The sequence below is a fragment of the Telopea speciosissima genome, chromosome 8 (assembly GCF_018873765.1).
Source record: "Telopea speciosissima isolate NSW1024214 ecotype Mountain lineage chromosome 8, Tspe_v1, whole genome shotgun sequence".
Classification (NCBI taxonomy): domain Eukaryota; kingdom Viridiplantae; phylum Streptophyta; class Magnoliopsida; order Proteales; family Proteaceae; genus Telopea; species Telopea speciosissima.
In genome coordinates, this window is record NC_057923.1 from 59,811,777 (window position 1) to 59,837,936 (window position 26,160).

The following is a 26,160-nucleotide window of genomic DNA, read 5'->3' on the forward strand; positions in this document are numbered from 1 at the left end:
CATGAGGGAGAAGGCCGGACTCAAAAAAAGTTGAAGCCATCAGGCCAATGTCAAAATGAACAAAATCCTAGCATTTCTGGTAAAAACTCGCACTAAACCCATCCATCCCTGGTGCCTTAAGGGGTCCAATGGAAAAAACCACCTGCTTCACCTCATCCAATGATGGTGAGGAAACTAGTGAAGAACAATCGCCCAAGTCGGGCAAGGGAGGAAATAAACATTCAACGAAGGTGGGATCAAGGGGGTTAACTGTAGTAAATAAGTCATGAAGGTTGGTTGCAAAGACCTTGGCCATATCCTTAGGGTCGTCAAATTTGTCACCTTCAGAGTCAAAAATAAAATTAATTCGCCTCCGCCGAAGATTTGATTTAGTGATAGTATGATAGAATTTAGTATTACGATCACCGTCCTTGATGTAGAGATGTCTAGCCTTTTGCAACCAGAACGTCTCTTCTGCCGCAAAAATCCAGTCTGCCTGCTTACAGAGGGTCTTCAACAAATCAAAATCCGGGTTAGGGGAGTCTGAGAGGAGATGGGTCATGAAGAATAAGTTGCTTTTCAAATGATCCACATGGCCAAAAACATCCTTGTTCCATCTCTTCAGATGATTCGAAACGGTAGCCAACTTGCAGGGAACAAGTTGCATTGGTTGAGAGAGCCAAGCAAAAGAACAGAAAGAAAAGAACTTCGGGTGATGCATCCAAGCTTCATGGAAATGGAAAAGCTTCTTGTAAGAGGGGCAAGAACCCAAAGTGGAGAGCAAAATCGGATTATGATCTGAACCCAACGGTGACAATTTAGAAAGATGCGCAAAAGGAAAAGATTGAAACCATGCATGGTTAGCGAAGGTACGATCCAAACATTCCTTAATTAGTCTAGGTGGTTTTTGTTTATTGGACCACGTGAATCTGGGCCCAGAGAGAACAATTTCTTCGAGATGAAAGGAGAAAATAAGATCAAGTAGAGCTCTCCCCAGAGTCGAGAGAGAGAATTGGGTACCCCCGAACTTATCCGCCTTATCAATAATCTCATTAAAGTCCCCAATAATGCAGAAGGGATGCTATAGGGTGTGAAGGAACGAGCCAAGAGATTTCCAAAAACCCGTTCGTAAAGCCGGCTGGGGAGGTGCATAGATGCAAATAAACCAGTGAGACTCATTAGAACCATTAGAAATTAGTATGGCAATGCAGTGTTCCATCAAAACACAAGAAGCCACACGAACATGAGGTAGAGTCAGAACCCATAAACCTCCCTTCTTGCCATGTGTTCCCCCACTGTTTTGGAAACCAGTAGAGAGATAAGTGTTAAAGGGCCTTTTTTGGTGGAGTTGTTCATGATTAATGCATTTAATTTCACATAGGAAAACTACATCGGGGTGGTATTTATGGAGGTGAAAGGCAAGACATTTACGGGTAAAATTGCTATTTAATCCACGAGTATTCCAGGAAAAGAATAACATAGTGCAATAAAATAAATAAATAGGGAAGAAAAGAGACGTACAGAAACGAAAAATTCTAATAGGCACCCAGTTACGATGGGATGCACGCCAATTGAGTTCCCAAATACTGTAGGAGAAAGCAAGTAGTAAAACAAAGAAAACATAATAGCAGTGAAAAAGATGGAGGATCAAAGAGGGCATACTAACCGGGTTTGTCGCATCAGAGGTTACCGTGGTCAACGACGCAAGACTAGGCACCAAGTTAGTGACAATGGGAGCAGGACCTCTAGGAATAATGCAGCGAAAGTCTAGAACCCAATCGTGAATCATAGAAAAGAGACCAGTAGGGTCAAAACACCAAGCCAAAGCAGCATCCAAACTCGAACGGAATACAGTCATGAACTTTCATTTTTTACGAACAGAACCATCAAGAGGGTGCTCAACAAAGATCCTTCTCTGGTTGACAGACGCTCCCGTAGTCATCGGGTTCGAGGCCACCCCAAAAGAAGGGTCAAGATCCAGGTCTGGCAGAAACGCGGGAGGGTCCGAAAGCGTGATCAAAGGAGAAGTGATGGCCAGCAGGGACAGATCATCGGGTAAACCCACAGGGCTATGTTCCTCCAAAATGGACTCAAAGAAGTCAGTAGCAACCGGGGAAAGTGGAACCCCGCCATCAGAATCCTCGGTAGGAAGTTGGATCAGGAGGGCGAAGCATCCAGCAATCAATCCAAAGCCCGCGTTCTCAATATCAGAATTTTTCTAGTCCATCTCAACTATAACCAGCTCATGCCCTGTCGTAGCATCAGCAGGCGTGTTCACCATTCTGTCATCATTGGCGGTAGGGTCAGTCTCAGTGGATGGCCCGGCCTCTAAACACAGGGTACTCAAATGCTGTTGAGGACCACCCTCCAAGCAAGTGGAATTCATTCTAAGTGGGAGAGTGAGTGCATGATCAAAGAGACCCGAAGAAGCAACAACACAAGAACCACGAGATTCATCAGAGTAAGGGCAGATTCCAGCATAGTGAGTGATTCTACCACAATTAAAACATATTTGGAAAGCCTCATACTGCAACCTGACCGGTAGTAAATCCCCCTTTGTATTTCTAATTTTGGAGTGGAGAACAACCGGCCTTTTCCATTTAAGGTTAACCTTCACATGAGCCACATCACGAGGCAGACCAATGTCATTTTGATAATACAATCGTAGCACCTTACCGACGTAAGAAATTGCCTGTCTAAGGGTCTCCGAAGAGTAGGCATCAATTGGAACCGACCGCACTTGCACCCAAATGGCTACATTCTCTCTCTCGGAGGCAAAGAAGGCATCGTCCAATGCATGGGGTACGAGCACACCACCACGGAGACAGATCCAGGAGCTGTTCTTGGGCCGCAAGCGACAACAAATGGACTACACACATCCCTTCTCCAATCCAAGTAATACTAGTAACACCAAGAGAATTCCAAAGTTTATGGAACTGGTGACAGAGAAAGTCTCCTGAGGGTTTAGGCATGCCCACAGAGAACCCAAATAGCATAGGCTGAGCACGAGCGTAGTAGCTTGACAACGGGAGCCCATCAACGCCGACAGCAAAAAGATCAGAGTTGATAGTCCATTCAGCATCAGGGATAACTTCTTCCGTAACCTAGGGGCGCATGGATGACTCCCCCCTCTCCGGGCGAAAATCCAACCGATAGCGACTACGGTAGTGTCGTCGAAAAGGGGAACCAAAAGATCTACGTTGAGCACCATGGTTCTGCATGGGAAGAAATGCAACAAAAAAACCCAAGCAGAAAAGAAAATATAAACAAATAGTTAGCAGTAGGCAAGACCCCACTCAGGAGATCAAACCAATCAGTGAAAACCAACAAAATAGAAAGAAAAGGCAAGAATCTAGGACCCAAAATCAAGCCGCAAAGCACCCCATAACCGCAAGAAAAGCAACCCCAACAGAACAGAGGAAGCAGATCAAATGGAAAATGGGTGAACTGGGGAAGAGAAAAGTAACAGAAGGAATGCAAAAGTGGCAAAAAACAGTAAAAAGCAGGAAGAAACGCAAGAGATCCAAGAGTCTAGTCCAGCGCAAGACCACAGTAACCAAGGACAACAAAACCCAGTAAAGAAGGGGAAATGAAGAGAGGGTAAGTAGGAAACGGGTTAGCAATAAAGGGATATTAAAAGGATAAGACAAGCATAATCATGAGAACTCTACCAATAGGAAACCCCTCAAAGTTGGAAGTATACATAGTTTTTTCTATAGCACTTTTCTCCTCCCAACCCTCAAAGTTTGGAGTAAGATTTTATAATCCATGGAAAAAGCTTGTTTACCCCATGTTATATTGGTAGGAGTCTCTCGGATCTTTATCACCTCCAGTTGGCTGCCCGTCCCAGTTCCCCAGTTCCTCTAACAAAGGGGGGCTGAAATGACCTCTCTACCCATGCCCAAACACCCTGCCCGGGTGGGGTCCACCATCCCCTATTAGAGGAACTGGGGAACTGGGCCGATCAGCAAACTGGAGGTGATAATTTTCCGAGTCTCTCCTTGTTTACATAACATGAAAAACATCTCCTTGTTTAGTTGTTCTCTAGGAAACGGCGTGGCAGGGAAGGGAAATTTATAAAGGAAAATGAACGCTACCCGTCGCGTGGTTCCTACGCCCAAACACAAGATCGCTTGGGTTCACCGTTTAACCCCCAATAAACTCAAAAATCCCACAAAACAATCAATAGATTCTTGTCTACATCTCTCTCCGTCTTATGGGGGCGGCAATTACATCTTTCTTCGAGGGTTCCCCTTTGTTTTTAGGTGCAAGGTGCAAACTCCTAGACTAAAATCCTCTGCAATGCGAGTATTTGGCCGTGCAATGTAGTGAGGGTCAGAGAGCTCGACACATAGAAGAAGGTTCATTCAATGGTACGAGCCTAATGCACGGCATTTTTTTTCCCCAAACTCCCCCACAAAGTTCTTTTTGCAACAAAGTTCATGATCCTCTAGATCTAAGGCACATGGACTACCATTGCAGCCCCAAGATCATGGATTCTATAAAGCCTGGAGAATATCTCATGTCATGGATTTACGGAGGCATATGCACCGTTCTTTTCTTCTTATGGCCAAAGGGTGTTAAACAATTTGATTTCGGTTAAACATCCCGGTTCGATTTAACCCTATAAGAGAATCCATGAAAGGTCATCATTGACTCGCTTTGAAAAATCGATTTAAACGGTTTCTGTTTGATTTTGAAATATTTGTTGTACATCTAAGAGTGTTAAAGGGTTTATTCAGTTAAACAATCCAGTTTAATTTAAACCATTTAATTAAGCAAGCTTGCTTTTGAAACCATAACCGAATCATTTATTAAATAGTTTCACGATTTGAATTTAAACGTTGATTCAATTTCGATAAACAGTTTCGATTTGATTTTGACACGCTTATTTATTTATAGGTACCATCGACCTTTATATAACCAAATAGAGGGAACCTCAGGTCAAACTAACTGTTGGATGGGAAGTGAACCTTAGACCAGCCATTTGTAAATTTTGGATCCCATTTCCACTACAGTATCTAGATTCAGGATCGATCACCCCATAAACCGATATGGGATCGAATACGGACCAGCGTAACCGTTTTGCCCCTAATTTTCTTAAGAAATCGATTAATTTTTTCTTTTTAACTCTTAGTTTATATTATTACATTGAAGTCATGCCACCATATAACACAACATGTCGAGACCTTTATCTTTCCCGATGATACTCCAAAGGATCCGGCTCCTCTCCAGGGAGTGCCCAGGGGTATCCAAGGGTAGAATCGGGCTATGCCACAAATATCTCGGTGTAAGCCTAGGAATGTGTGCGGTATAACTCAATGGTTAGATTAAGGGTATCAAAACCTAACCCCAACTGTTAAGACCGACCGAAAAAATCCGAGACCGAACCAAACTGATCCTTATTGGATTGGTTTTGGACTGGGGTATGAAGGGACCAATTGAAAACCGGACCACACCGGACTGACTGATAACAAACCAAAAACCAAACCAAATGAAACTAATAAGAAAATAATGAGTATAAGGTTATGAATCATTGAATTGATTTCAATATTAGTGAGCAAATTTGTAAGATAAATTGTTACAAATCAATGAATATGAGATTCAAAAAATAGGAAAATTGATTTATAACGACGCTTGTTCCATTCTCCTTTTTAAGTGTGGGGCTAATGAAATATTTAATATAGTTGAAAAGAGAAGAAGAAAATAGGCACAATCTGAACCCAGCTAGTTTAAAAAAACCCCGACGTCGAACTAAATCCAAACTGATATCAACTCAGTATCATAAACCAAAACCAACATGAAACCAAACCGCACCGAAACCAAAACCAAAAAGTTCTTATTGAATTGGTCTCGGTTTCTTTACAAGCCACATCGAAACCAAAAAATCTGAACCGACCCATTGACATCCCTACACTGGATGCTCTTTGGGTGGGCTCCCTGGAGAGGAGCTCAATCCTACTCCAAAGATGTCAAAGTTTGAAGGAGAAAGTTTTCTTTCACCACACAATCTTAGGATTCTAAGGTTTTAGTTTTGTTCCATTGTCTCAGGATTTGCAAACAACAAAGAATCATTAGCTTTTTGACAGTCAATAATCCAGTCTAACCTCCAGCAATTTTTTTGGTGAACTTAAATCTCCAGTAATTAGAAACTAGAAAACATAGAGCAAGTACAATAAGTGAAAATACACGAGTCAGAAGACAGTACTTTGTTAACCTAAATTTGGATAAAATTTAATTTAAATAACAGAGTGCCCAACTGATCACTATATCAGAGATTTTTGGGGCCATCTGTATTCTTTTCAATGGCCCAAAGTTGATTCATTTTTCCTGATTTCCTAATTACTGATCTTGTAACCAGATTTTCCTCTAACCAAATGCCCAAGTGAATGGGTTTACAACAATAGATTATATTAATCACATGATTATAGACCGGCTGGCTTACTCCTTCGCAGCTAATTGTCTTTGGGGAAGCGCTCTCCAACCGATATCTCGCCTGTAGAACCCTTCTGGCCAATTGATTTCTTCAACAGCTTGGTAGGCTCTCTCCCTGGCTTCTTCAATATCTCTTCCCGTGGCTGTAACCCCAAGTACACGACCACCAGTGGCTATAATGTTTCTATCAGAGTCGAATGCAGTTCCAGCATGAAATATCTTAACTGATGGAGCAACAAGTTCCGCTTCTTCAAGGTTCCGAATCACAGTCCCCTTCTCATAGGCCCCGGGATAGCCCCGACTTGCCATCACCACCACCATAGCTGAGCCTGGTGACCAACGTAGTGAAACCCTACTCAACTCACCTCTACAGGCTGCAAGCAGAACTTGTGCCAGATCAGATTCTAAACGGACCATCAAAACCTATGTAGATGAGTCCACAAATAGAGTTTTAGATAGAGAAGAACATTACAATATGTAGACAATACAATCTAAAATGCCGATTATTTAAGGTCTCCAATATAAGTTCTGTCCTACGCTTTAATGATCTTCTGTTTTTAAACCATGGTTCTAAATCTCGGTCGAAACTTGCAGTTTTGTCTGAGATATCTTGGTTTCTTGATGAGATAAGCTGCGACTTTAAAAAATTCCCATTGGACAACCAGTAACTCTTCCCCTATTCTAACAATTTAAATAAATGAGGACTGACACTTGTAAAATAATGACTAATGAAGCAAAACTACTAGTTTGGATTGTATAAATTGGGGAGACAGCCAGCCGGTCCTGTAAATTTATAAATTGCCGCTAAATTGACTTATCATAACCCATTACTCATTTCTAGACTCTAGTACATAAATTAATAATTAATAGCAATCAGTAACCAAAAGGATAATTCAGTGCCTGTGCATCTACCCAAATGTTAGGCAAGCTTCCATATATATGATGCGCAACAAGTGGTGTTTATACACTGAAGGGTAGCCAAATGATCCTAAACAGAAACAATATCAGGCTAATTAACACAGATGCTCAGTCAAGTAATTCATAATGATCCAAAAGAATGAAAGTATTGGATGGCCTGAAATCATTTTAATCAAATTAAGTATTGACCAAGGAACTCCAGCCTATTAATCATCTCAAGCAACTGACCTACAGTCACCCTCCCGTCTCTTATCCTCCCAACCAGCCTCAATACCCCAAGTGAATGTAATCAATTTCAAATGAACTAAAAGGGAGGGGGGAAGGGAAGGAACTCCAGCCAAGGGCTACAGCATTTCTACAACCCCGCTTTCCCATTCTGTGCATCCTGAAATTGTGCTAACAAACATGAACTCAAACTGTGGATTAAAAGAGGGGGGGGAGGGATCCAGACCTCTCTTTCCCATTCTATGCATACTGAATTGTGCTAACAAATAATCAAGAACTCAAACTGTGGATGAACCGAGAAATAAAATATTAACTAGGATACTGTTAGCTAACCTGGCATTCCGGGTCTCCAAAGCGCACGTTGTACTCAATGAGCTTAGGTAGTCCAGATTTCTTCTCAATCATGAGCCCAGCATATAAGACCCCAACAAACTTGCAGCCCTCTGCTAACATGCCTTTCACCGTTGGGGAAATTATAGATCTCATAACCAAAGATTGAAGCTCTTCAGTTAATATGGGTGCCGGAGAATAAGCTCCCATACCGCCTGTATTGGGGCCTGTATCACCATCCCCTACTCGCTTATGGTCCTGAGCTGATTCAAGAGGAATGGCATTCTCACCATCCACTAGGGCAAAAAATGATGCTTCCTCCCCTTCAAGAAACTCTTCAACAATGACCTGGGAACCAGCAGATCCAAAAACGCCCTTCACCAGCATAGAATCAACAGCTTCGTACGCCTCCTCCAGCGTCATAGCAACAATAACTCCTTTTCCAGCAGCTAACCCATCTGCTTTTATGACAATAGGTGCTCCTTGCTGTTGAATATACTTCTTTGCATCTGTTGCGTCTGTAAATGTTTGATACTGCAGGAATTAATTAACACATTAAAATAAACTCCCAAAATTTCAACAAGCAGAAAGACCCAAGTACCCTGATTCCTGTTAAAACAAGAAAAGCTAGCTAAATATTTTGAGGGTCAAAAAAAAACATTACTTGCAAGTCAAAAATGATATAGAAACTTGCAACAGTTTTTGAATTCAGAGGAACATAAAAGGCATTCCTCAAATTTCTTTCAGCATAGACTGATGTGACCAAATCCTTCTAATTTGGGAAGATCAGTAGGCTTTACAGTAATGTTCCGCTTCTCTCTGCTCCCCTTGTCTGTTCTGTTCAAAATCCTACACCATTAAAGCACTAATTGGAGGCAGTGTTTTGCCACTTATTGTCATGTGATCATTTTATGCTAGAGGGCAGAACAGCAAAGAAATTTTCTGATTCACTTCTCAGTCTACTTTCCTAATGGTTTTTTCCTCCAAGACCTAACCCTCCTAACCAACTCAACTAAAACTCAGCCTTACACCAACTAAATGGGGTCAACTACATGGATCCTCTTTCATCGATCACCCTATCCCTCCTAACCAATGTATTAGAAACAGAAGGCCATTGAATCTACTGAAATACTTCATCTAACCAATGCTTTCACTAGGATAGCTAGATTCAGCCTTCTTCGGACAATGTTGATGCAAGCTGGATTAACAAACCTTAATTAGCTCCCTTACGGGCCCCACCAGATTAAACCAAATCAAGTATCATCAATTAACATCTAAAATTGACAGAACCAATGCTGGTTATACCCAGGTAGCTTGTCTCCTTCAGCGCAGTTGAATAACGCCAGTACCCCGCACCTTGTAAGCATAATGAAACTCTTAACAAAGTGCATTTTACTGTCCTAACACAGACATCCAAACAGGGGTGTAAATGAATAGCCGAAATCCGTTTCCGTTTCCGTATCCGTTTAGCACTATCTGAATCCGTCCGAAAGCTAAACAGATGCGGATACGGATAGGCTATAGCTATCCGAAAAGCTATATTTACATGAAATGATAAAATATCTGATCCGTATCCGTGTCCGTATCCATTTAGCACTATCCGAATCCATCCGATAGCTAATCGGATTCAGATGCGGATATAGCACTATCCGAGCCGAATCCGATCCGTTTACAGCCCTACATCCAAGCCACTCTAAATCGGATTACCATATCATTTTAACAAATACAGGGGATAAGACCCACTCCAGAATTAGGGCGGCCATTAGTCTGCCAAAGCCTCCATACCAGAAGTTAGCATCTTAGCCAGGCACCGGAAGGCCCAACTGGTCATGAACAGTACCCATTTAACAAACCTAACCACATGAAATTTGGTCCAGAGGATTCAACAGGGATCCAATCACAATCAGACTTCCAGGATAAGAAGCATACACCTAAACCTCTTTGAATCAAAAAAATCATTTCCAGAAGATAGAACAACTATATATATATAAAACTCCCAAGGTGATACCGTATGGCAGATTCCAGACTCAACAAGGCAGGAAGCAATATAATTTTTTAAAATCCAATCAAAAGTCAAAACTAATACAATCAACAAAAGACCAGCACCCTAGGAATTGTAAATGATGGAGGAACCAAACCGCAAAAACTAAGGTTGAAAAAACCAGGAATTAAGGAACCCAGAAAACATTAAGTTAAAAAATTCCCCAAATTCAAATTGAACTTTGATTTCTGAAATCAGCAATGTTGATGAACAATGAATCCCTTCTTTCTAAATTCAGATGCTTTCAATAACCAGAAATAATTCAACTGTTTGTAAGCTGTTCCAATATTAAATCAATTGACAAACATTACCAACCTCCTAATGGAAACAGATCCTGAGATGCACACCAAATGATCAATGAGAAGCTTGCCCTAACTTCAGTGATTGATGAAAACAACCAAGCAGGAATCTCCCTTTGAGTGCTTGAATTTGATAGCTAAACAGCAAAAGAAAAGGAGGAAATATGTTCACCATGAACAATTCAAGCTTGCTCATCAACCGTTAGAAGAAAAAAACTTTTTCTGGTCCATAAAATAAATCCATTAAGACCTAAAGGCACTAACTGAATCAAGACCTTCCTTAAAATGCTCAACTAGACCTTAACACACCAACAAAATTCAACTTCCTATTATAAAATCCATGAAGACCTTAAGGCACTAACTGAATCAAGACCTTCCTTTAAAAGGATCAACTAGACCTTAACCCAAACCAATAAAATTCAAGTTCCTATTTTAGCCTTAACAAATATGCCTATTAAACTTCAACTAAGACTTCCATTTATGGTAAACATTAAACAAACCCCTTAGGGAAGACTCACGACTTCGACTCTTTTCCTGCTAAAGACACAAACTATCAAAAAAAAACGCAGTGCATGTTTGGCTAAGCTTATGGAGCTTCTGGTTCTGGTATTCTAAGGATCCAGCTTATGAGCTAAAAAAGGGTGTCCAATGAAATTATTATATTTCAAAACTTTGGGTCCATGAGTGCCATAGTCTTGAGATGCTTGGGGAGAGGGGGGTAGGCAGTATCTGGAACAGTGGTATAGTGTGTTGGTGGCATGGTGGCCATACAGCAATACCTCACACCAATTAGCAGGCTGGGATCTCAATTGGTTGGAGGAGAATGAGAAGATCTCAAATTGGTAACCACAAGTAAACAAGAGAAGTAAAGAATCCTTTAAATCAGTGACCTGTTGGAGCTACAATTGAAGTTGAATAATCTCTTGAAGAATTAAGTTGAACTCCCAATAGAAGAAACCGATCAGAACAAAAGAACTGGGATCGAGCAACAACTACGGTTTTGAGAAAACCATAGATTCTCCTAGAGTCCTAGATCGATGTTTGGATTGCTTCTACTATTTCGGTTGACGGAGATGTACCCTGGCAGCAATGATCTTGATGTAGTAATCTTCAAGAAATTGATGTGACAATCAGTTGAAAGAAATCCCAGAAGCTTGTAGCACTCTTGAACTCGATTTGACTGAAATTAGGGTGAATCGAAGGGGATGGGGGAAGGGACTGGGCATCTCACCTTAGGTCCTCTCAACTATCCTATCTCAAGATTTCAACATTGCATAAGCAAACTTTCCTATTATTCAAATTCATGTACCATGCTGGCGTCCCTTACAGACTCATAGAGAATATTCAAAAATAGACTTAGACACTAAAATAGAAAGGCCTAACCCAATCCTTTACTAATAAAGTATTCTAAAGTGACTAGGAAAGTGAAATAATAAAGAAAACAGACTCAAAATAGGACTCCAACTAAACTAATGAACTAAATCCCGTTTTCCTACTTTCTACCCATATTTTAGGCTCATTATATTGGCCAATTCCATAGGATAAAAAGCCCAACACCTACATAACCCAACCTAAAGCTTATTTTCAATAAAATAAGCTCTTTAGATTACTTATCTACATCAGACAAGTCACAGCGACAATAACAAACACCAATATCTGCTAAACATGAAAGTTTCATTATGTAAAACTTGCATTCCAAGCATGGTTTGAATGAATCATCTCACACATATTCTATGTTTCAAATACCATGTTACGTCTTAATTTACCTTAAAAAATATCAATTACACCCAAGTTGCATTAGCATAATGTCAATTAATTTTAGCGAAGGATTCCCCTAATTTAAATTGAATTAATAAGTTAAAGATGGAAAACTGGAGATGGTTCGATTTTTACACAAATAGACGGAAAATCTGAAAAGCATGACCAATGTCAAATAAGTGAGACCAGGAAAGGGAGCCCATACAGACCTTAGCAATAGGAATTCCATATTTGTCACATAACTTCTTCATGAAGTCCTTTGAGCCCTCCAAAGCAGCAGCATCAGATGAAGGGCCAAAAGTAGGAATCCCAGCCTCTACAAGCTCATTTGCAAGACCTGCAACTAAAGGAGCCTCTGGGCCCACAACAACTAGTCCCACTCCCCATTTACGGCAGAAGGACATCACAGCTGAACTGTCCAGGATGTCAAGGTCTGATATACATGTGGCATCCCCTGAGTTAGAGATCCCAGCATTTCCTGGAGCACAGAAGACAGCATCACAGGAAGGAGAGCGTTTCAACGCATGACAAAGTGCATGTTCTCTTCCACCTCCTCCGATGACCAACACCACCACTCTCTCTTCTACAATAGTAAGGAAGAAAAGTGAAATCAAATTTAATACTTGCTCACTTTATCTGAACAACATAAGATGGATCCTGACCATGAACACATTAAAGAGTAATATATTGTTTCTCACAACATGTACTCATTTTTTGAGTCACTCTCATGAAACTATAATGATCTGAAACCAGATGCTATAGCTAAGGGGGGAAATAAATTAGTTTATTCCAAAAATATTCAATGAAACATGCATTTGCAATCTTACATAATTGCAGCATCTAATCAGATAACCCTTAAACAAAGGAGACTCCTATGAAGGGGCTACAAATGATAGGTCTCATATTATGCATTCATGCATGCTACATTAGCCAGTTAGCAATGCGGCCAGCAGGCTCCCACAGGAATTTTTCTAATTTGATTACAAAAATTTTGCATTGAATTGTAAAAAAAATCTACAATGCTTCATAAGCTTCATAAGGTCATGCGTAGCACCGCTTTCTGGTGACAAACACTTCTTTTCATTTTCCATCACAGACCAATGACACCTAAAATCTGAAACTCAAACAACTCCGATAGAAAAAATAGATAATGAAAAAAATTAAAACTACCATCCCATACGGTCAAGTGAGGATGTTAAACATTAATTTATTATCTTATGAACTCCCCACAAACTCATAAAACCCAAATGCATAGACATGGATTTCCAATAAAGGAAAAATCTTCCATTGGATTAGCAATTCTAGCCTACCAGAACCAATGCTTTCACTGACGCCACTGCCACTAAAAGAACCGGAGTTCACGGAACTCTGCACCAAAATCTTGAAAACGCCAGATAAAGATTGCAAACCAGAGGCATGACTAGGAGCTCCAATGATAGGGCAAGAGCCAAACCTTTGAGCTCCAGAGAAGGTCACCGATGAATAATTCCCAACGAACTTATGATGATTAAAGAGACGTGGCTTTGTATATCGTTTCTCAACGAAGTTCAGAGGAGTACCAGCGCTATAGGCAACGGAAAGCATGACTATATCCAAATCAAACACCCCACCAACAGAAATTATATCGACCAAGCTTCAAAACCAAAGGCAATTGAGCTTAAACCCTAGAAAAGATCAAAAGATAACAGAAGAGGTTGATGTTTTGGACCACAACATACATTTTAACACTCCCCTCAAACTGGAGGGGTCAAGTATCCGTAGGCCACCCAAACCCACAATTCCTAACGCATTGCATAATATCATCGACATGATAACCAAATACTTTCCCCTCTGAATCTGAGACACACCAGGATTATATCGAAGACCAAGGACTTCTCGCCCAAATCTTACTAACAGCAATTGGAGTTGAAAGAGGCTTACTCACCTCTTCCGGTGCCAAGATAGATCCACCAGAGACAGTAGATAGATGGATTGAGAGATCAGATATAGCAAGAAAGACAGAGATGGAGAAAGAACAGACCTAGAGAACACGAAGAAAGTGACCTGAAGAGATTTTAGAAAAGGGGGTTTATAGAGAACATCGAAAGAGAGACGAGAATTGTCTATGGGAGAAACATCGACGATTGGGGATTGCCAAATGGCTTACAATCGGACCGTTGGAATTTAACGATCAGGGTTCACACAGATCGCTGACGTGGACGGGAAACACTCTTTCTTTTAAGGGAAATTTACATATACCACCCTGAGGTTAGGATATCTTCACCCCCAGGTTTGGAAAATTCTGCGTACCCCTGAGGTTTGCAAACGGTATCAAATAAATCAATTCCGTCAGTTCATGACTAACACTATTAAAAATTAGATTTGAACTGACGGAAGCAATGAGCCAGCACATGAGAAGTTGGTCTTGCTAGATCCATTGGAGATAAGCCGGATTGGTGACAGGCGTAGGATTAAAATCGGTGTCTGCGGCGCCCAAAGAAGCCCTCATTGAACTTCACTGCTAGATGAGGGCATCGGAGATGATTTTTATCCAACAAAATGATCACCCCACCCCCATGTGGGATGTCTGGGCACGCTCTCGCAGTACCCCCCTACTGGAGCCTTAGTAAATATGCTTATCCAAACTTTCGATACAAAAAAAAAACATATTTAACCATATAGGCTTCGTTTGATTGCAAGGGGAATTAAAGGGAAAAGGAAGAAAAAAATTTCAAATCTTAAAAAGAAACTTTTGTAATCATTAACCCATGTGATTATATATATTACTTAAATTTCATACCAGATCTAGTAAAGATATATTTTACATATAATATTTATTTTACATTTTAAACCAAAAGGAAATGGAAGCAAAGTAAGGTGAAATTTAATAACCAAATGTGGAATGATTTGGAATCAGACATATTGTCACATAGTGTCACATGGGGTAATGATTAAAAAAGTTCCTTTTTTTAAGTATAAAAATTTTATTTTCCTTCCCTTTAATTCCCCTTACAACCAAACAGAGCCATAAGTGCACTTATACTGAGTTATACGGTAAAATATTTATGTCTTTTAATAGCTACATCATCCTTGATGTTGAGTGTAGACAATGATGCTTGTTAAAAGGGAAAACCCTGCAATGAGGTAGGGAGGGAATTAGAAAAAGAACGTTTGCTTTCCTCATCTTCAGTCTCTTCTCAATCTCCTTTTAACTCTGTTTACTAGTATCCCCTTAAGATTCCTCTTTCATCATTGGTAAGAGTAGAAATAACATAGAAGGCCTTATATGACCTTTAATTGATTTGCCCCTGTTTTTATTAAAAAAAAAAAAAAATTTAAAAAAAAAAAAACCATTTTACCCTTATTCGTATCAATCCACCAATATGGGATCAGCCATGAATTGGCATAGGCCCCTACCAATATAAACCAATCCAATACCAATTCCTTGAACCATGCACATAAGAGTCCATGGAGGCATGGAAGATATTTACCCTACTGACCTGTGCGTCGCAAGAGCTTACTTGGACAAGAAGAGAGAGTTGAATACCCAAATCTATTTCAGAGGGATTACTTTGGGATCTTTATCGCTCTCAATACTGGGGGCGGTCCAGTGGACATCGTGCGGCACAGCACGATCCATGTATGCACAGTGGGTACTGGGGGCGATACTTTTCCGATTCCTTTGCCATATTAGGAGAAGTTATATCCCTTGAGTTTTTCTTAGGGTGTTGATATGTACAAAAACATATGGAGACACGTATCAGTATATAGGAGTGTCTTCTTATACTCAGCACTACCAACTGTAATAGCTCACCATCCACTTAGTCAGATTGTAGTATGAGCCGATCTAGACTATATAAGGAATAGTATCTGACAAAGGTAGATATACACATTTATGACTCTTATCATACTTTCTCTCATTTTAACCGTTGTTTGATACTAACTAAACCATCGAAGCTAGTACGAGTTATCCTCAGGGTCATCCAACCATTCTCAATCTATCTTACAGGTCACCCGCTTCAAACCGGTCAGAATCAAGCGACAACAGGTGTAAAAAAAAACCCGGCCAGCCCAAGCTTGCCTTGAGCCGGAATTGGGCCGGGCTGGGCCAGGCCTGGGTTGAGGCCTTTGGCTGAGCCTGGCCCTGCCCAAGCCCGGCACGTTGACACCCTTAGTTTTTTCTGAAACGGCATCTTAAGGGTGGTTTTGAAACAAGAAGCTTCAGTGCATTTCAAGGATCCAGCCAGGATCCGCTAGCTTTTCAAAACCAACTTTTGAACTGAGATTCCATGGACTCCCTACATTCTCAACGACCTTCTTCACAAGTTTTATATAAAAATATATTCATTTCTAGCTCTTCCGATCATTGCAGAAAGAGCTTAAGGGAAAAAAGAAAAATGAAGAACAAAGGGTGTGTTGTTCTTGGTTTCCTTCTTTACCTTCTAAGCTTTCTTGCATTAAGCAGCCATGCCGGGCAGGGAGATGCACTTGGGCTTTTTATGTGGAAAAAGAGATTCAATGGAAATGCACACACTGAGGAGGCAAAAATGGGTAGTTCTAAGCTCTCTGTAAGCAGTGGTGATCGACGATTTCGATTGAGTGAAATTGTTCAACCTCAGAAAGGATTGAAAGAGAAAGATAAGATTAAAACGTTACCTGGGCAACCAGGAAATGTAAAGTTCCATCAGTATGGAGGTTATGTCACAGTTAATGAAAAAGCAGGGAGAGCTCTGTTCTATTACTTTGTTGAAGCTAAGAAAAACAAAGATGTCTTGCCTCTTATCATTTGGTTTAATGGAGGTATTTACCTTAGTTGAATCTCAAATTTCTCAATATCGTTGGTTTAATAGCTTTGATGGTAGTAATTAATGGAGATGGAAATGCAGGGCCTGGTTGTTCTTCTTTAGGATTTGGAGCAATGGATGAAATCGGTCCATTTCGAGTTTCCAGCGATGCTAAAACGCTCTACAAGAACAAATTCGCATGGAACAATGGTGGGTTATGATTAGTTTTTATTAATTTCAGTACTTTAAAAAAAATAATTCTGATTTCAGATTCCTGAATGAGTCTATTAATGAAATATTGGTGTGTGCAGTGGCAAATGTGTTGTTCATAGAGTCACCAGCAGGAATAGGGTTCTCATACACAAACACTTCATCTGACTTTGAAGTGACAGGAGATCAAAGCACAGCTGATGATGCTTATATTTTCTTGATGAATTGGTTAGAGAGGTTTCCTGAATACAAGAACAGGAAATTATATTTAACTGGAGAGAGCTATGCTGGACATTATGTTCCTCAGCTTGCACTTACCATTCTCAAACATAACAAGGAAGGAAACCAGTCCATAGACCTCCAAGGAATTGCTGTATGATTCTCAATCTCACTCTCTCTATCTTGCTATTGGTCTTGTCTACCCTCTTCTCCTTTTTTGAACACTAGGGTTTCTTCTTTGTACACTTAATGAGTCAATGCCGACAATATATAGAGTGAGGGTAGGGATGAAAACACTGTAAAAGCAAACAAAACCTCTGCTCTCATTAATGGATGTTAGAACTTAGAATCAGATCCACACATATGCAATATATTCATGCCAACTAAGGTCTGTCAAATAAAGCCCAATATCCCAATATGTGATCCTAGCTAGCTAGCTAAAAGAGGTAAAAAAAAAAAAAGAGATTGACAGCTCAATTGAAGTTAATTTGTTCATATATTGCAATGCAGATTGGCAATCCGGTACTCGATGATCGGGATGACGAAGAAATCAGTACACCGAGATTTGAATACCTGTTATCACACAATCTCATTTCAGACGAGATCATGGAATCAATCCGCGCAAAATGCGATTGCTCTAAGTATGTATCCGGAAGAATTGAAGAATCATGTTATAAAAGTCTGATTCAAACTGTTCCAGCAACCCTAAATATTGTTCCAGATAACATATATGGTCCTTTTTGCAAGAATAATGTGACTGCCAAACCCAAGAGGCATTCAGTAAGTATTAGCTATTCAGTATCTCTAAATTAACCATTGAAGTGGTTTAGAACCTTGAATTCAATTCTCTGTATATATGTCCAGATTCAGTTCTATGATCCTTGTAGTGAAAAGTATGTTCTGGCTTATCTGAATCGCCCAGAAGTCCAAAGTGCAATTCATGCCAATGTTACTGAACTTAACTATCCCTGGAAAGGCTGTAGGTATGGATATTCACAAACTTTGCCCTAATTTTAATGGGAGCAAGCTAGAGGTTTTAATGGAATTTATCTTTTGCAGTGATTTTCTTTATAAACCTGAAAAATGGGCTGACTCTGTACACTCTGTTCTACCAATATTAAAGGAGCTTCTGGACAATAGAATCAGAGTCTTGGTTTACAGGTAACAACAAAACCCATTTCATTTCAAGGCTTCATCATTACTAGAATTGAACTAAAACTTGGATTGTTTTTGGTTAATGGTGCAGTGGAGATATTGATTTTATTGTTCCTGTTACTTGCACTAAAACTTCATTGAAGAGGCTTAACCTCAAAGAGAAGTTTCCCTGGTATGCTTGGAACTCCAGCTCAGAGGTAAATACTACAATCTTAAACAGTTTCAAAAAACCCAGACCAGACCAGACCAGTTGTAGAACCTAAACCTGAAATCTCACTCATCTTGTTTAGGGCAAAACAAGAATTGGTCTATCAAATACCAACTCCAAGTGGATCTTTTTGCATTGGTCTCCTTAGATAGTTTTAGGTTTGATCTATCTCAGTAGGTTCATAGCTGGGTCAGTTTTAGGACTGACAATCTTCCAAACTTAACCAGATGAACCCAGTTTTTGTAAGGACTCAACCAAAACCACCATCTTTCAGGGATTAAGGTTGGCTATAATGCTAACCCGGTTCGATTTTGGTTTAAAACAATATACTATATAGCAGTAAGGATGTTAAATGGTTCGGTTTGATTCGGTGCAAAGATTTTTAGGTGGAATCAGAATAGAACCGGTTATTCAATGGTTTCAGTTATTCAAACCAAAACCATTTAGTAATCGGTTTCGATTTATCGGCCCTAAATGATTTTGGTCATGGTTTTAGATACTTGGTTCCTAAACGTTTGTTTGTTGTACACCGAATCTAATGCTTGATGGATGTACTCAACAGGCCACAATATTGAAAATTACATGATTCTAATTCATAGAGAAGTCAAAGTATTCATAGAAATTAACATTGAATACTATTATACTAAGTAATGTATTTGAATGATTCCAACCCAATTATTTTATTACAAATTCCATATATACACATATACTAATCCATGTTTGACTTTCATTGTAGCAACCCATTGTCTAAAGGCACTAATGGTTAATTATTGTTCGGTTTAAATAATTTAACTAAATGATCCCAATTTTAAAATCAAAACCGAACCATTTTTTAAATAGTTTCGTTTTCGTCAAACAGTTTAGGTTTCATTTTGACACCCTTAGATATTAGGGTTCACCATCTTCCGGTCTAACCTAGAAGAACTCGGCTTTTCCAAGGACTCAACCAATTAACCATCAATTTTTGGGGATTAGGGTCAGCTAAAGCTAACCCGGTTTGATTTTGGTTTAGAAAAATATATGATTAAAGGGAGTTCTTGTACCTGTTAATTGACAGACTGGTGGACTCTTTGTGGAGTATGAAGAAGGGTTAACATTTGCTACAGTTAGGGGAGCAGGTCATATGGTTCCAAGCTACCAGCCAGAGAGGGCACTTATGCTTATCAAGTATTTCCTCGATGGGGTGCCTCTTCCAGCTTTAGATCCCCCGGAGGTGGAGTAATAAACGCAGCTAGCGGATTATATTGTTTCTTTTGCTATTAGTACAGTTTGTAGCCTTCTTTTTATTTAATGAAATTATTTATTTATAAAAAAGGTTAGTTTTTTGAGGCGGTTTAAGGTCTTTAAGCTTTGCGATTAAAACGTGGACGAATTATCATCAGTCCCCTATACTTGTCCTATATTTTCCTTTCTTTGGAGAAATGGAGGCTCCGTTTGGTTGCAAGGGGAATTAAAGGGAAGGAAAATGAAATTTTTATACTTAAAAAATAAACTTTTTTAATCATTACCCTATGTGACACCATGTGACAATATATCTAACTCCAAATCATTCCATATTTGGTTATTAAATTTTATTTTACTTTGCATCTATTTTTCTTTGGTTTAAAATATAAAATAAATATTACATGTAAAATGTATCTTCACTAGATATGATAAGAAATTTACGTAGTTTATACAATTACATGGGGTAATGATTGCAAAAGTTTCTTTTTTAAGTTTGAAAAATTTTCCTTTCCTTCCCTTTAATTCTCCTTGCAACCAAATGGAACCAGAGGGGGCGGGATGGAGAGGGGAGGGAGAGAGATACAAGGGAAGGGGCGGGGGTGAGGAGGGCGTTGGACAGGGCTTTCACAGTTGGGTCTGAGTCTACAAGAGGGGGGGGGGAAGATTAGGGATATTTTGGGATTTTGAACTATTATCTAGGGAAGAAAGAGAGGTGACAATTGCATTTCTGGGGGAATTAGAAATGAAGTTTTGTGGGGGTAGGGTTGAGTAAATATAAGGCAAGTTTGAGGAATTGATTGTAATTAGTAATTCAGAATTAAATAAATAAATAAATAAACAAACAAGAGTGAAATACTGGAATTAAAACAATGAATCTTTTATGCATTAATGACATCTTAAAATTTGAAAATTTTAAGATAGGCCACCATGGAGGCTTCAATACTTCTACATTGAAGGGGAAACATAGGTTGGTTTCAGGGGGAAGAACACAACTTGATTCTATAAATGGGAAAGTACATGAAGCAACTTGGGATTAAAATTAATACTTGAATGGGGTTACAAGTGAAATTGCCTAGCCCTTTTATAGGTCCTTGGCATGATGAAAAATGACTCTAATATCCACACCCCCTAGTCCCCTACAAAATAATTATAGTGATTACAATAAATCCCAAATGTAGTCTCTAAGGTATGTGGTGTACTAATGATAACAAGAAGAAATTAAACAACAAAAGAGAACTAAAGATAGGCTTATTGTTATTCACCATAAAAAAAACAGGACAGGCTTGTTGTTTGAAGCCTCAATGCCTAGATGCAATACCCAAGGAAGAAAATGCTCCACACACGGAAAACACAAGAGAAGGTCCAAGGTATGGGGAAGTGCAAACGTTGAAGAAATCCACCCACATAGGAGTTGCCTAGGCTTGCTTGGGCTGGATATTTGGAGCTGGTTGGCGTACCAGTCATGTATGGGGTTGGTTTTTGATCTTGAGTTGGCTTGGGCCTTGATACGGGCTGACCTCCAAAGTGGCTCTTGTGTAGCAAAGTTATGCCCTTGGACTGCATCACTCATTGGCCCCCCGCACTGATGCAGGGACTACACGACCGATTAGCATTCTCTTGCCCATAATTTTATTCTTTGAGTTATCTCAAATAAAAAAGAGATTGTCTGAATGACACTTCAATAGGTGTATTTAGGACATGTAACATCTCTTTCTTATTTTCAAAAGTTCTTTAAGTCAGGTATAAAAGAGGGTTTACAAAAAAAAATCTTGAAAAGAGACTTGCTATTATGTAGGGGTGTCAATGGGCCAGACTAGGTCGGGCATGTTAAAACCTCAGCCCAACCCTAGGGGTCTTAAAACCAGAGCCTAAGAAACACTCGACCCAGCCTGACTCAGCTAGGGTTCACCCTAGCCTAGCTTTGATTGAATAGGGTTGGACCGGGTTGGCCCTGATTGACCCTGAATTCCATGTTAAACGTGCAATTATATATATATATATATATGGTCGGGCTCAGCTTGAAGCCTCAACCCAGGCCCTGCCAAGATCAAGAAAAACTTAAACCCTTCTGTGGGCTAAAAATTGGGCTGGGCTAGGGTCTGGGCTCAGGTGAGTTAGGGCGGGCTCGGGTTCGACGGGCCAAATTCCCTTACCATTATGTCATTTTCAAAAGTTATCCGTGTCTAACACTCTTTTAAAATACATATGTCATATGAAAAAAGTTTATTAAACTTAAACGGCAAAAAAATTAAGGTGACAAATTATTTGACACCTTAAGTGGTGTCAATAATTAAACCACAATAAAAAATTGCCCTTGGAAAGGTCAAATTAATCAAAAACTAGATGATGGTGATGGTGAAGTAGGAACCATCTTTTTAAATATTTATTGTTTCCCATAAATCATATAAATCAATAGGAAACTCAAAGATGATGTAGAAGTGATAAATGCAGATGATTGATATAAAGCAGAATTGGTCATAAACGCTCAAATGTTAGGCCACCAATCGGATTAGGCTCACCTCAAAATAGTCCATATAGTAGGAACCGTCCAAATGTAGTTTATTTGTAACATAAATATATAACTAATCATATTAATTAATGCTATCATAAGGTTAATTACTTTGATTCTTTTTTTCCCTTAACAAATGGATGGATTGATGCAAAGTGTTATCACTTTCTTTCTTTTCCATCGACTACCCATTATCATATTCGTCACTCTAATGTCACCAATCAAAGATTTATAGTCTCTATTTCCATCCCTATCATATCATGCTTCAACTAACTCTAACCACTTGCAAAATTAATCCAACGATCATTATTACCCACATCTAGGTGCTAGAAATATCAGCAGAGGTTTCTCACGATGCTATAATGGGAAATCACACCAATAAGAACGTGGGATATAGATTTGTTTAGTAAATTGTTAATATTTTGTTTCAGAAGAGAGAGTGTCAATGTGAGTCTCATGACTTATTAGGTGAGAGAACATATGAAGGAATTCCTGAATCCACATTGTGGGGATCCATACATCCATACAAATGTATGTACTGTTTGACATAGATTGGACTGTTAACAATCCGGTTAGCCTCCATGGATGCTCTAGCTAGTTGAAGAGAACTTGAACCAGAACAATACAGTTTATCCTTTGATGTTGGTCCATCTATCCAACTAGTATTTGGATCCTCTACTGTTGAGCGTGTCCGGTAGGACCCTACTCTCAAGACATAGCAAGACGGTAAATGATTGCCTTGCCCCCACTCGAGAAAGATGCTTGGGCAGGGGTAAGGCAGTTGACAGTAGGGTCTTGCCGGGCAGCTCGGCAATAGAGGATTAAGATCCATCAAACCACAATTCAGATCGTCTATGGCGCAGCTGCCCATAGCGGCCTGTGTGGCGCAAACTGGGCTGCACATGCAATGATCGCCTTACCCCCGCTCGACAAGGCGTTTGGGCAGGGTAAGGCGGTCTATGCACGTGCGGCCCAGTCTGCCCTGCACAAGCCACTACGAGCAGCGTGCCGTAGAAGATCTGGATCCATCAAACCATCCATCCATACCAAGGGGACCTTTAAAGTGAATTTACCAATATAACCTTTGAGGATGCTTCTCAGCTTGCACGACCATATATATAAATTGTGGAAAAGGGTTCATCGCCATATTACCTCCATCGCCACCCTTTGCAATTTGCATATTTCTCTCTCTCTCTCTGTCCCTCTCATACAATGAAACGAGGGGAAGTGATCCTACAGAGGAACAGCAGCAACTGCAGAAGCAGCCAAAAGATCCTCCCTGCAAACTATGTGAGATCAACACCACTCACACCAGACACCAACGGTGTATCAGAGAGACCGCTCGTCCGTAAATACGGCGCCGCCGTATCGTTTACTTGGCCCAACAAAAGCATAAACGTATCAGTTCTTCTCCGATCACTCCTCCGCCTCATCTCACCGCCTTCCATAATCCCCACCGCCACGTGTCGTTGGTTGAGTATCCCATCCCGTTTCTCTCCGGCACCGTATCTAGGCCGTAAAGTCACCGGCACTCTCTTCGGTCACAAAAAGGGCCACGTCAGCTTCGTGGTACAGGACCACCCCCGATCGGAACCGGTGATAATGTTGGAACTGGCCATGTCCACGTCGGCATTAGTGAAGGAGATGTCTTCGGGGCTCGTCAGGATTGCCCTCGAGTGTGATAAGGGCTCCACTTGTGGATCCGGTGGCCGGTCGTCGGTGAAGCTGTTTCAGGAACCCGTGTGGACTATGTACTGCAATGGAAGGAAGTGTGGATACGCTGTGTCTCGTACGTGTGGAGATTCGGATTGGTACGTGCTGAGCACAGTTCAGACGGTGTCGGTCGGTGCGGGTGTGATTCCGGAAGAGAAGAGCAGGATTGGTGACATCGGAAGTGTTTGGGAAGGGGAGCTTATGTACATGAGGGCTAGGTTCGAACGAGTCGTGGGGAGCCGTGACTCGGAAGCTTTTTATATGATGAACCCAGATGGAACCGGCGGACCCGATCTCAGTATATTATTCCTTAGAATCTGACACTGGAAGGCATACTCAGTTCAAAACTACTCCAAATTTGAAAGTGCGAACCCATAACGAGTCGGACTCGGACTCGGACATGAACAGGATTATAGATAGTGACTCAGTAATTTGTAAGTTGTATTTCCATTATGTATCATCGGCTTTTTGGCGACTGCCTGTGTATACACACGCGCATGCACTGGAAAAGCACTTAAGCAAGAGTATTGGTATTTCCACGCATGCGTGTAGCCACCCATGATCACACCAGTATCTTATTATCCTATGATATAGGGGAGGATGGAGTTTCCATCTTCCATGTACCAAATGATGACAAATAAATGTATTTGGTCTTGGAGACTGGAGAGGGTGCTTTCTGCATAGAAGTGGATGAAATTTGGATCCAGATCCTCTATGGTGCGTTGTTCGTAGCAGTCTGAGCTGCACAGACTGAGCCAAGCGCATAAAAATCGCCTTACCCTTGTCCAAACGCCTTGCCCGATCGAGGATAAGATGATCATTGCACGCGTGGCCTAATTTGCACCACATAGACCGCTACGGGCAGCTGCGCCATAGACGATTTGAATTGATGAAATTTCATCCTACTATAGATTATGCTAGCTCGATTGTCCTAAAATTGTAATTTCATGTGATAATATACAAACCCAAATATCCAAGACTGAGGGAGCTCGATGCCTGTGTTGTGGGAACGAATGAGACACCCAAGCGTGTCCAAACTATGGCTGTTTTTAATTAATTACACAATAGTGTATATTTTCACCAGAAAAAAAAAACAATAGTGTCTATAAAAGCAATGTTGCTTGTCACCACGCACGTAACATCTAAAAAAGTCTACTCTGTGGGGTTGCATACTTGCATTTCAGTAGTTTGCGTGAAAATTTGAAAATTGGTTCTACATCATTACTTAGCTCATGAATTTAGCTCGTCTCCAGGGAGCCCAGCACGCCAGGGTACTTGGGTTGATAAAGTAATGATCATGACTTAGATGTTAATCTCAACCATTCTATGATCTGTATTCTATCCAATATGCGTCTTTAAAACCTGAATCCAGATTCTTTCCAATGACGTCTAAAAACCACAGATCTCATATCATCCATGGGGTCGTCCTTTCCATGAATGTTTAAGTCGATCTTACATCATCCATGGGGTGGTGGGATCACCTACTTAAAGTCTTTGTGGCTATAGTTTGGTGTAGGTGGGTTTCGAATCTACCAATTAAGTTATTGGTCTCCTAACAGTTTCAGAACCAATTGATCAATTAAGAACCATTAGCATCAGAACAAATTCACATTCTAACCCTACATATGATAGCATTCTTAAGACTTAAGATCAAACCCTTTATTTTTAGTTTTCATTTTAACTGTTATCACTTGTTTCATATGCTATTTTACCAAATATTTGACTGTTAATTTAAACGTTCAATGTAAACGTCCACATAGGAATGTTAACTTGAGAACGTATACTTTAAAATAATCCTAACTTATGAGGGTGGTGGTGTTCCTACATATTAATTGAATCTAAAAAGAGGTAATATGGACTAATTCCGTGATTTGAGGAAAAATTGATGATTTGCATATCTCATGTGAATGAAATTAATATTATTGAATAAGTAGCATGTGTCAGAGATTTTTTTTTTTTTTTTGACTGCTTGGAACCGTTTAGGAATAGGAATCGACTCACACATTTGTTTATGGTCTTGGATCTTAGGTTTGTAACCGATTAACTTATTGGTCCAGTTATGGTCCTAACCCCTTACGGTTGGAACCGTTAAAAAACCGAACCAATTGACACCCCTATCCTCGATTTTATTTTCCTTCCCTTTTCATGTCATTCTCTCATTTACATAGCTCGAG

At 40.1% G+C, this 26,160-nt stretch overlaps 4 protein-coding genes across 4 annotated transcripts; 2 read left to right on the forward strand and 2 right to left on the reverse strand.

The window, feature by feature from the left end:
- Positions 1 to 67: 67 nt before the first annotated feature.
- Positions 68 to 646, reverse strand: LOC122672518. The gene has a single exon (XM_043869981.1). The coding sequence runs from the start codon at positions 644 to 646 to the stop codon at positions 68 to 70; it is 579 nt and encodes a 192-aa protein (XP_043725916.1).
- A 5,774-nt stretch (positions 647 to 6,420) lies between these two features.
- LOC122638394 (phosphoribosylamine--glycine ligase-like) lies at positions 6,421 to 13,589 on the reverse strand. The gene is made up of 4 exons (XM_043831338.1): positions 13,296 to 13,589; positions 12,195 to 12,568; positions 7,891 to 8,421; positions 6,421 to 6,837 (listed from the first exon to the last, which is right to left on the reverse strand). Exons 1-4 carry the CDS (start codon positions 13,567 to 13,569, stop codon positions 6,421 to 6,423), a joined length of 1,596 nt encoding a protein of 531 aa, XP_043687273.1. The 5' UTR covers positions 13,570 to 13,589.
- Positions 13,590 to 16,361: 2,772 nt separating this feature from the next.
- On the forward strand, positions 16,362 to 19,762 carry LOC122672519 (serine carboxypeptidase-like 40). The gene is made up of 8 exons (XM_043869982.1): positions 16,362 to 16,764; positions 16,851 to 16,958; positions 17,060 to 17,331; positions 17,688 to 17,957; positions 18,042 to 18,160; positions 18,237 to 18,338; positions 18,424 to 18,529; positions 19,598 to 19,762. The coding sequence occupies exons 1-8, from the start codon at positions 16,362 to 16,364 to the stop codon at positions 19,760 to 19,762; spliced, it is 1,545 nt and encodes a 514-aa protein (XP_043725917.1).
- A 3,696-nt stretch (positions 19,763 to 23,458) lies between these two features.
- On the forward strand, positions 23,459 to 24,313 carry LOC122671799 (protein MIZU-KUSSEI 1-like). The gene has a single exon (XM_043869242.1). The coding sequence runs from the start codon at positions 23,486 to 23,488 to the stop codon at positions 24,305 to 24,307; it is 822 nt and encodes a 273-aa protein (XP_043725177.1). The 5' UTR covers positions 23,459 to 23,485; the 3' UTR covers positions 24,308 to 24,313.
- The last annotated feature ends 1,847 nt before the right edge of the window (positions 24,314 to 26,160 follow it).

Excerpts from the sequence above, each read along its gene's own strand:
- LOC122672518 (XM_043869981.1), bottom strand. The coding sequence starts at position 646 with ATGCAACTTGTTCCCTGCAAGTTGGCTACCGTTTCGAATCATCTGAAG.
- LOC122638394 (XM_043831338.1), bottom strand. The coding sequence starts at position 13,569 with ATGCTTTCCGTTGCCTATAGCGCTGGTACTCCTCTGAACTTCGTTGAG. Across the intron at positions 8,422-12,194 it reads ATGGAATTCCTATTGCTAAG|TATCAAACATTTACAGACGC; the intron begins GTCTGTATGGGC and ends TAATTCCTGCAG. Across the intron at positions 6,838-7,890 it reads TTGGAGACCCGGAATGCCAG|GTTTTGATGGTCCGTTTAGA; the intron begins GTTAGCTAACAG and ends TCATCTACATAG.
- LOC122672519 (XM_043869982.1), top strand. The coding sequence starts at position 16,362 with ATGAAGAACAAAGGGTGTGTTGTTCTTGGTTTCCTTCTTTACCTTCTA. Across the intron at positions 17,958-18,041 it reads CCAAACCCAAGAGGCATTCA|ATTCAGTTCTATGATCCTTG; the intron begins GTAAGTATTAGC and ends ATATATGTCCAG. Across the intron at positions 18,530-19,597 it reads CTTGGAACTCCAGCTCAGAG|ACTGGTGGACTCTTTGTGGA; the intron begins GTAAATACTACA and ends GTTAATTGACAG.
- LOC122671799 (XM_043869242.1), top strand. The coding sequence starts at position 23,486 with ATGAAACGAGGGGAAGTGATCCTACAGAGGAACAGCAGCAACTGCAGA.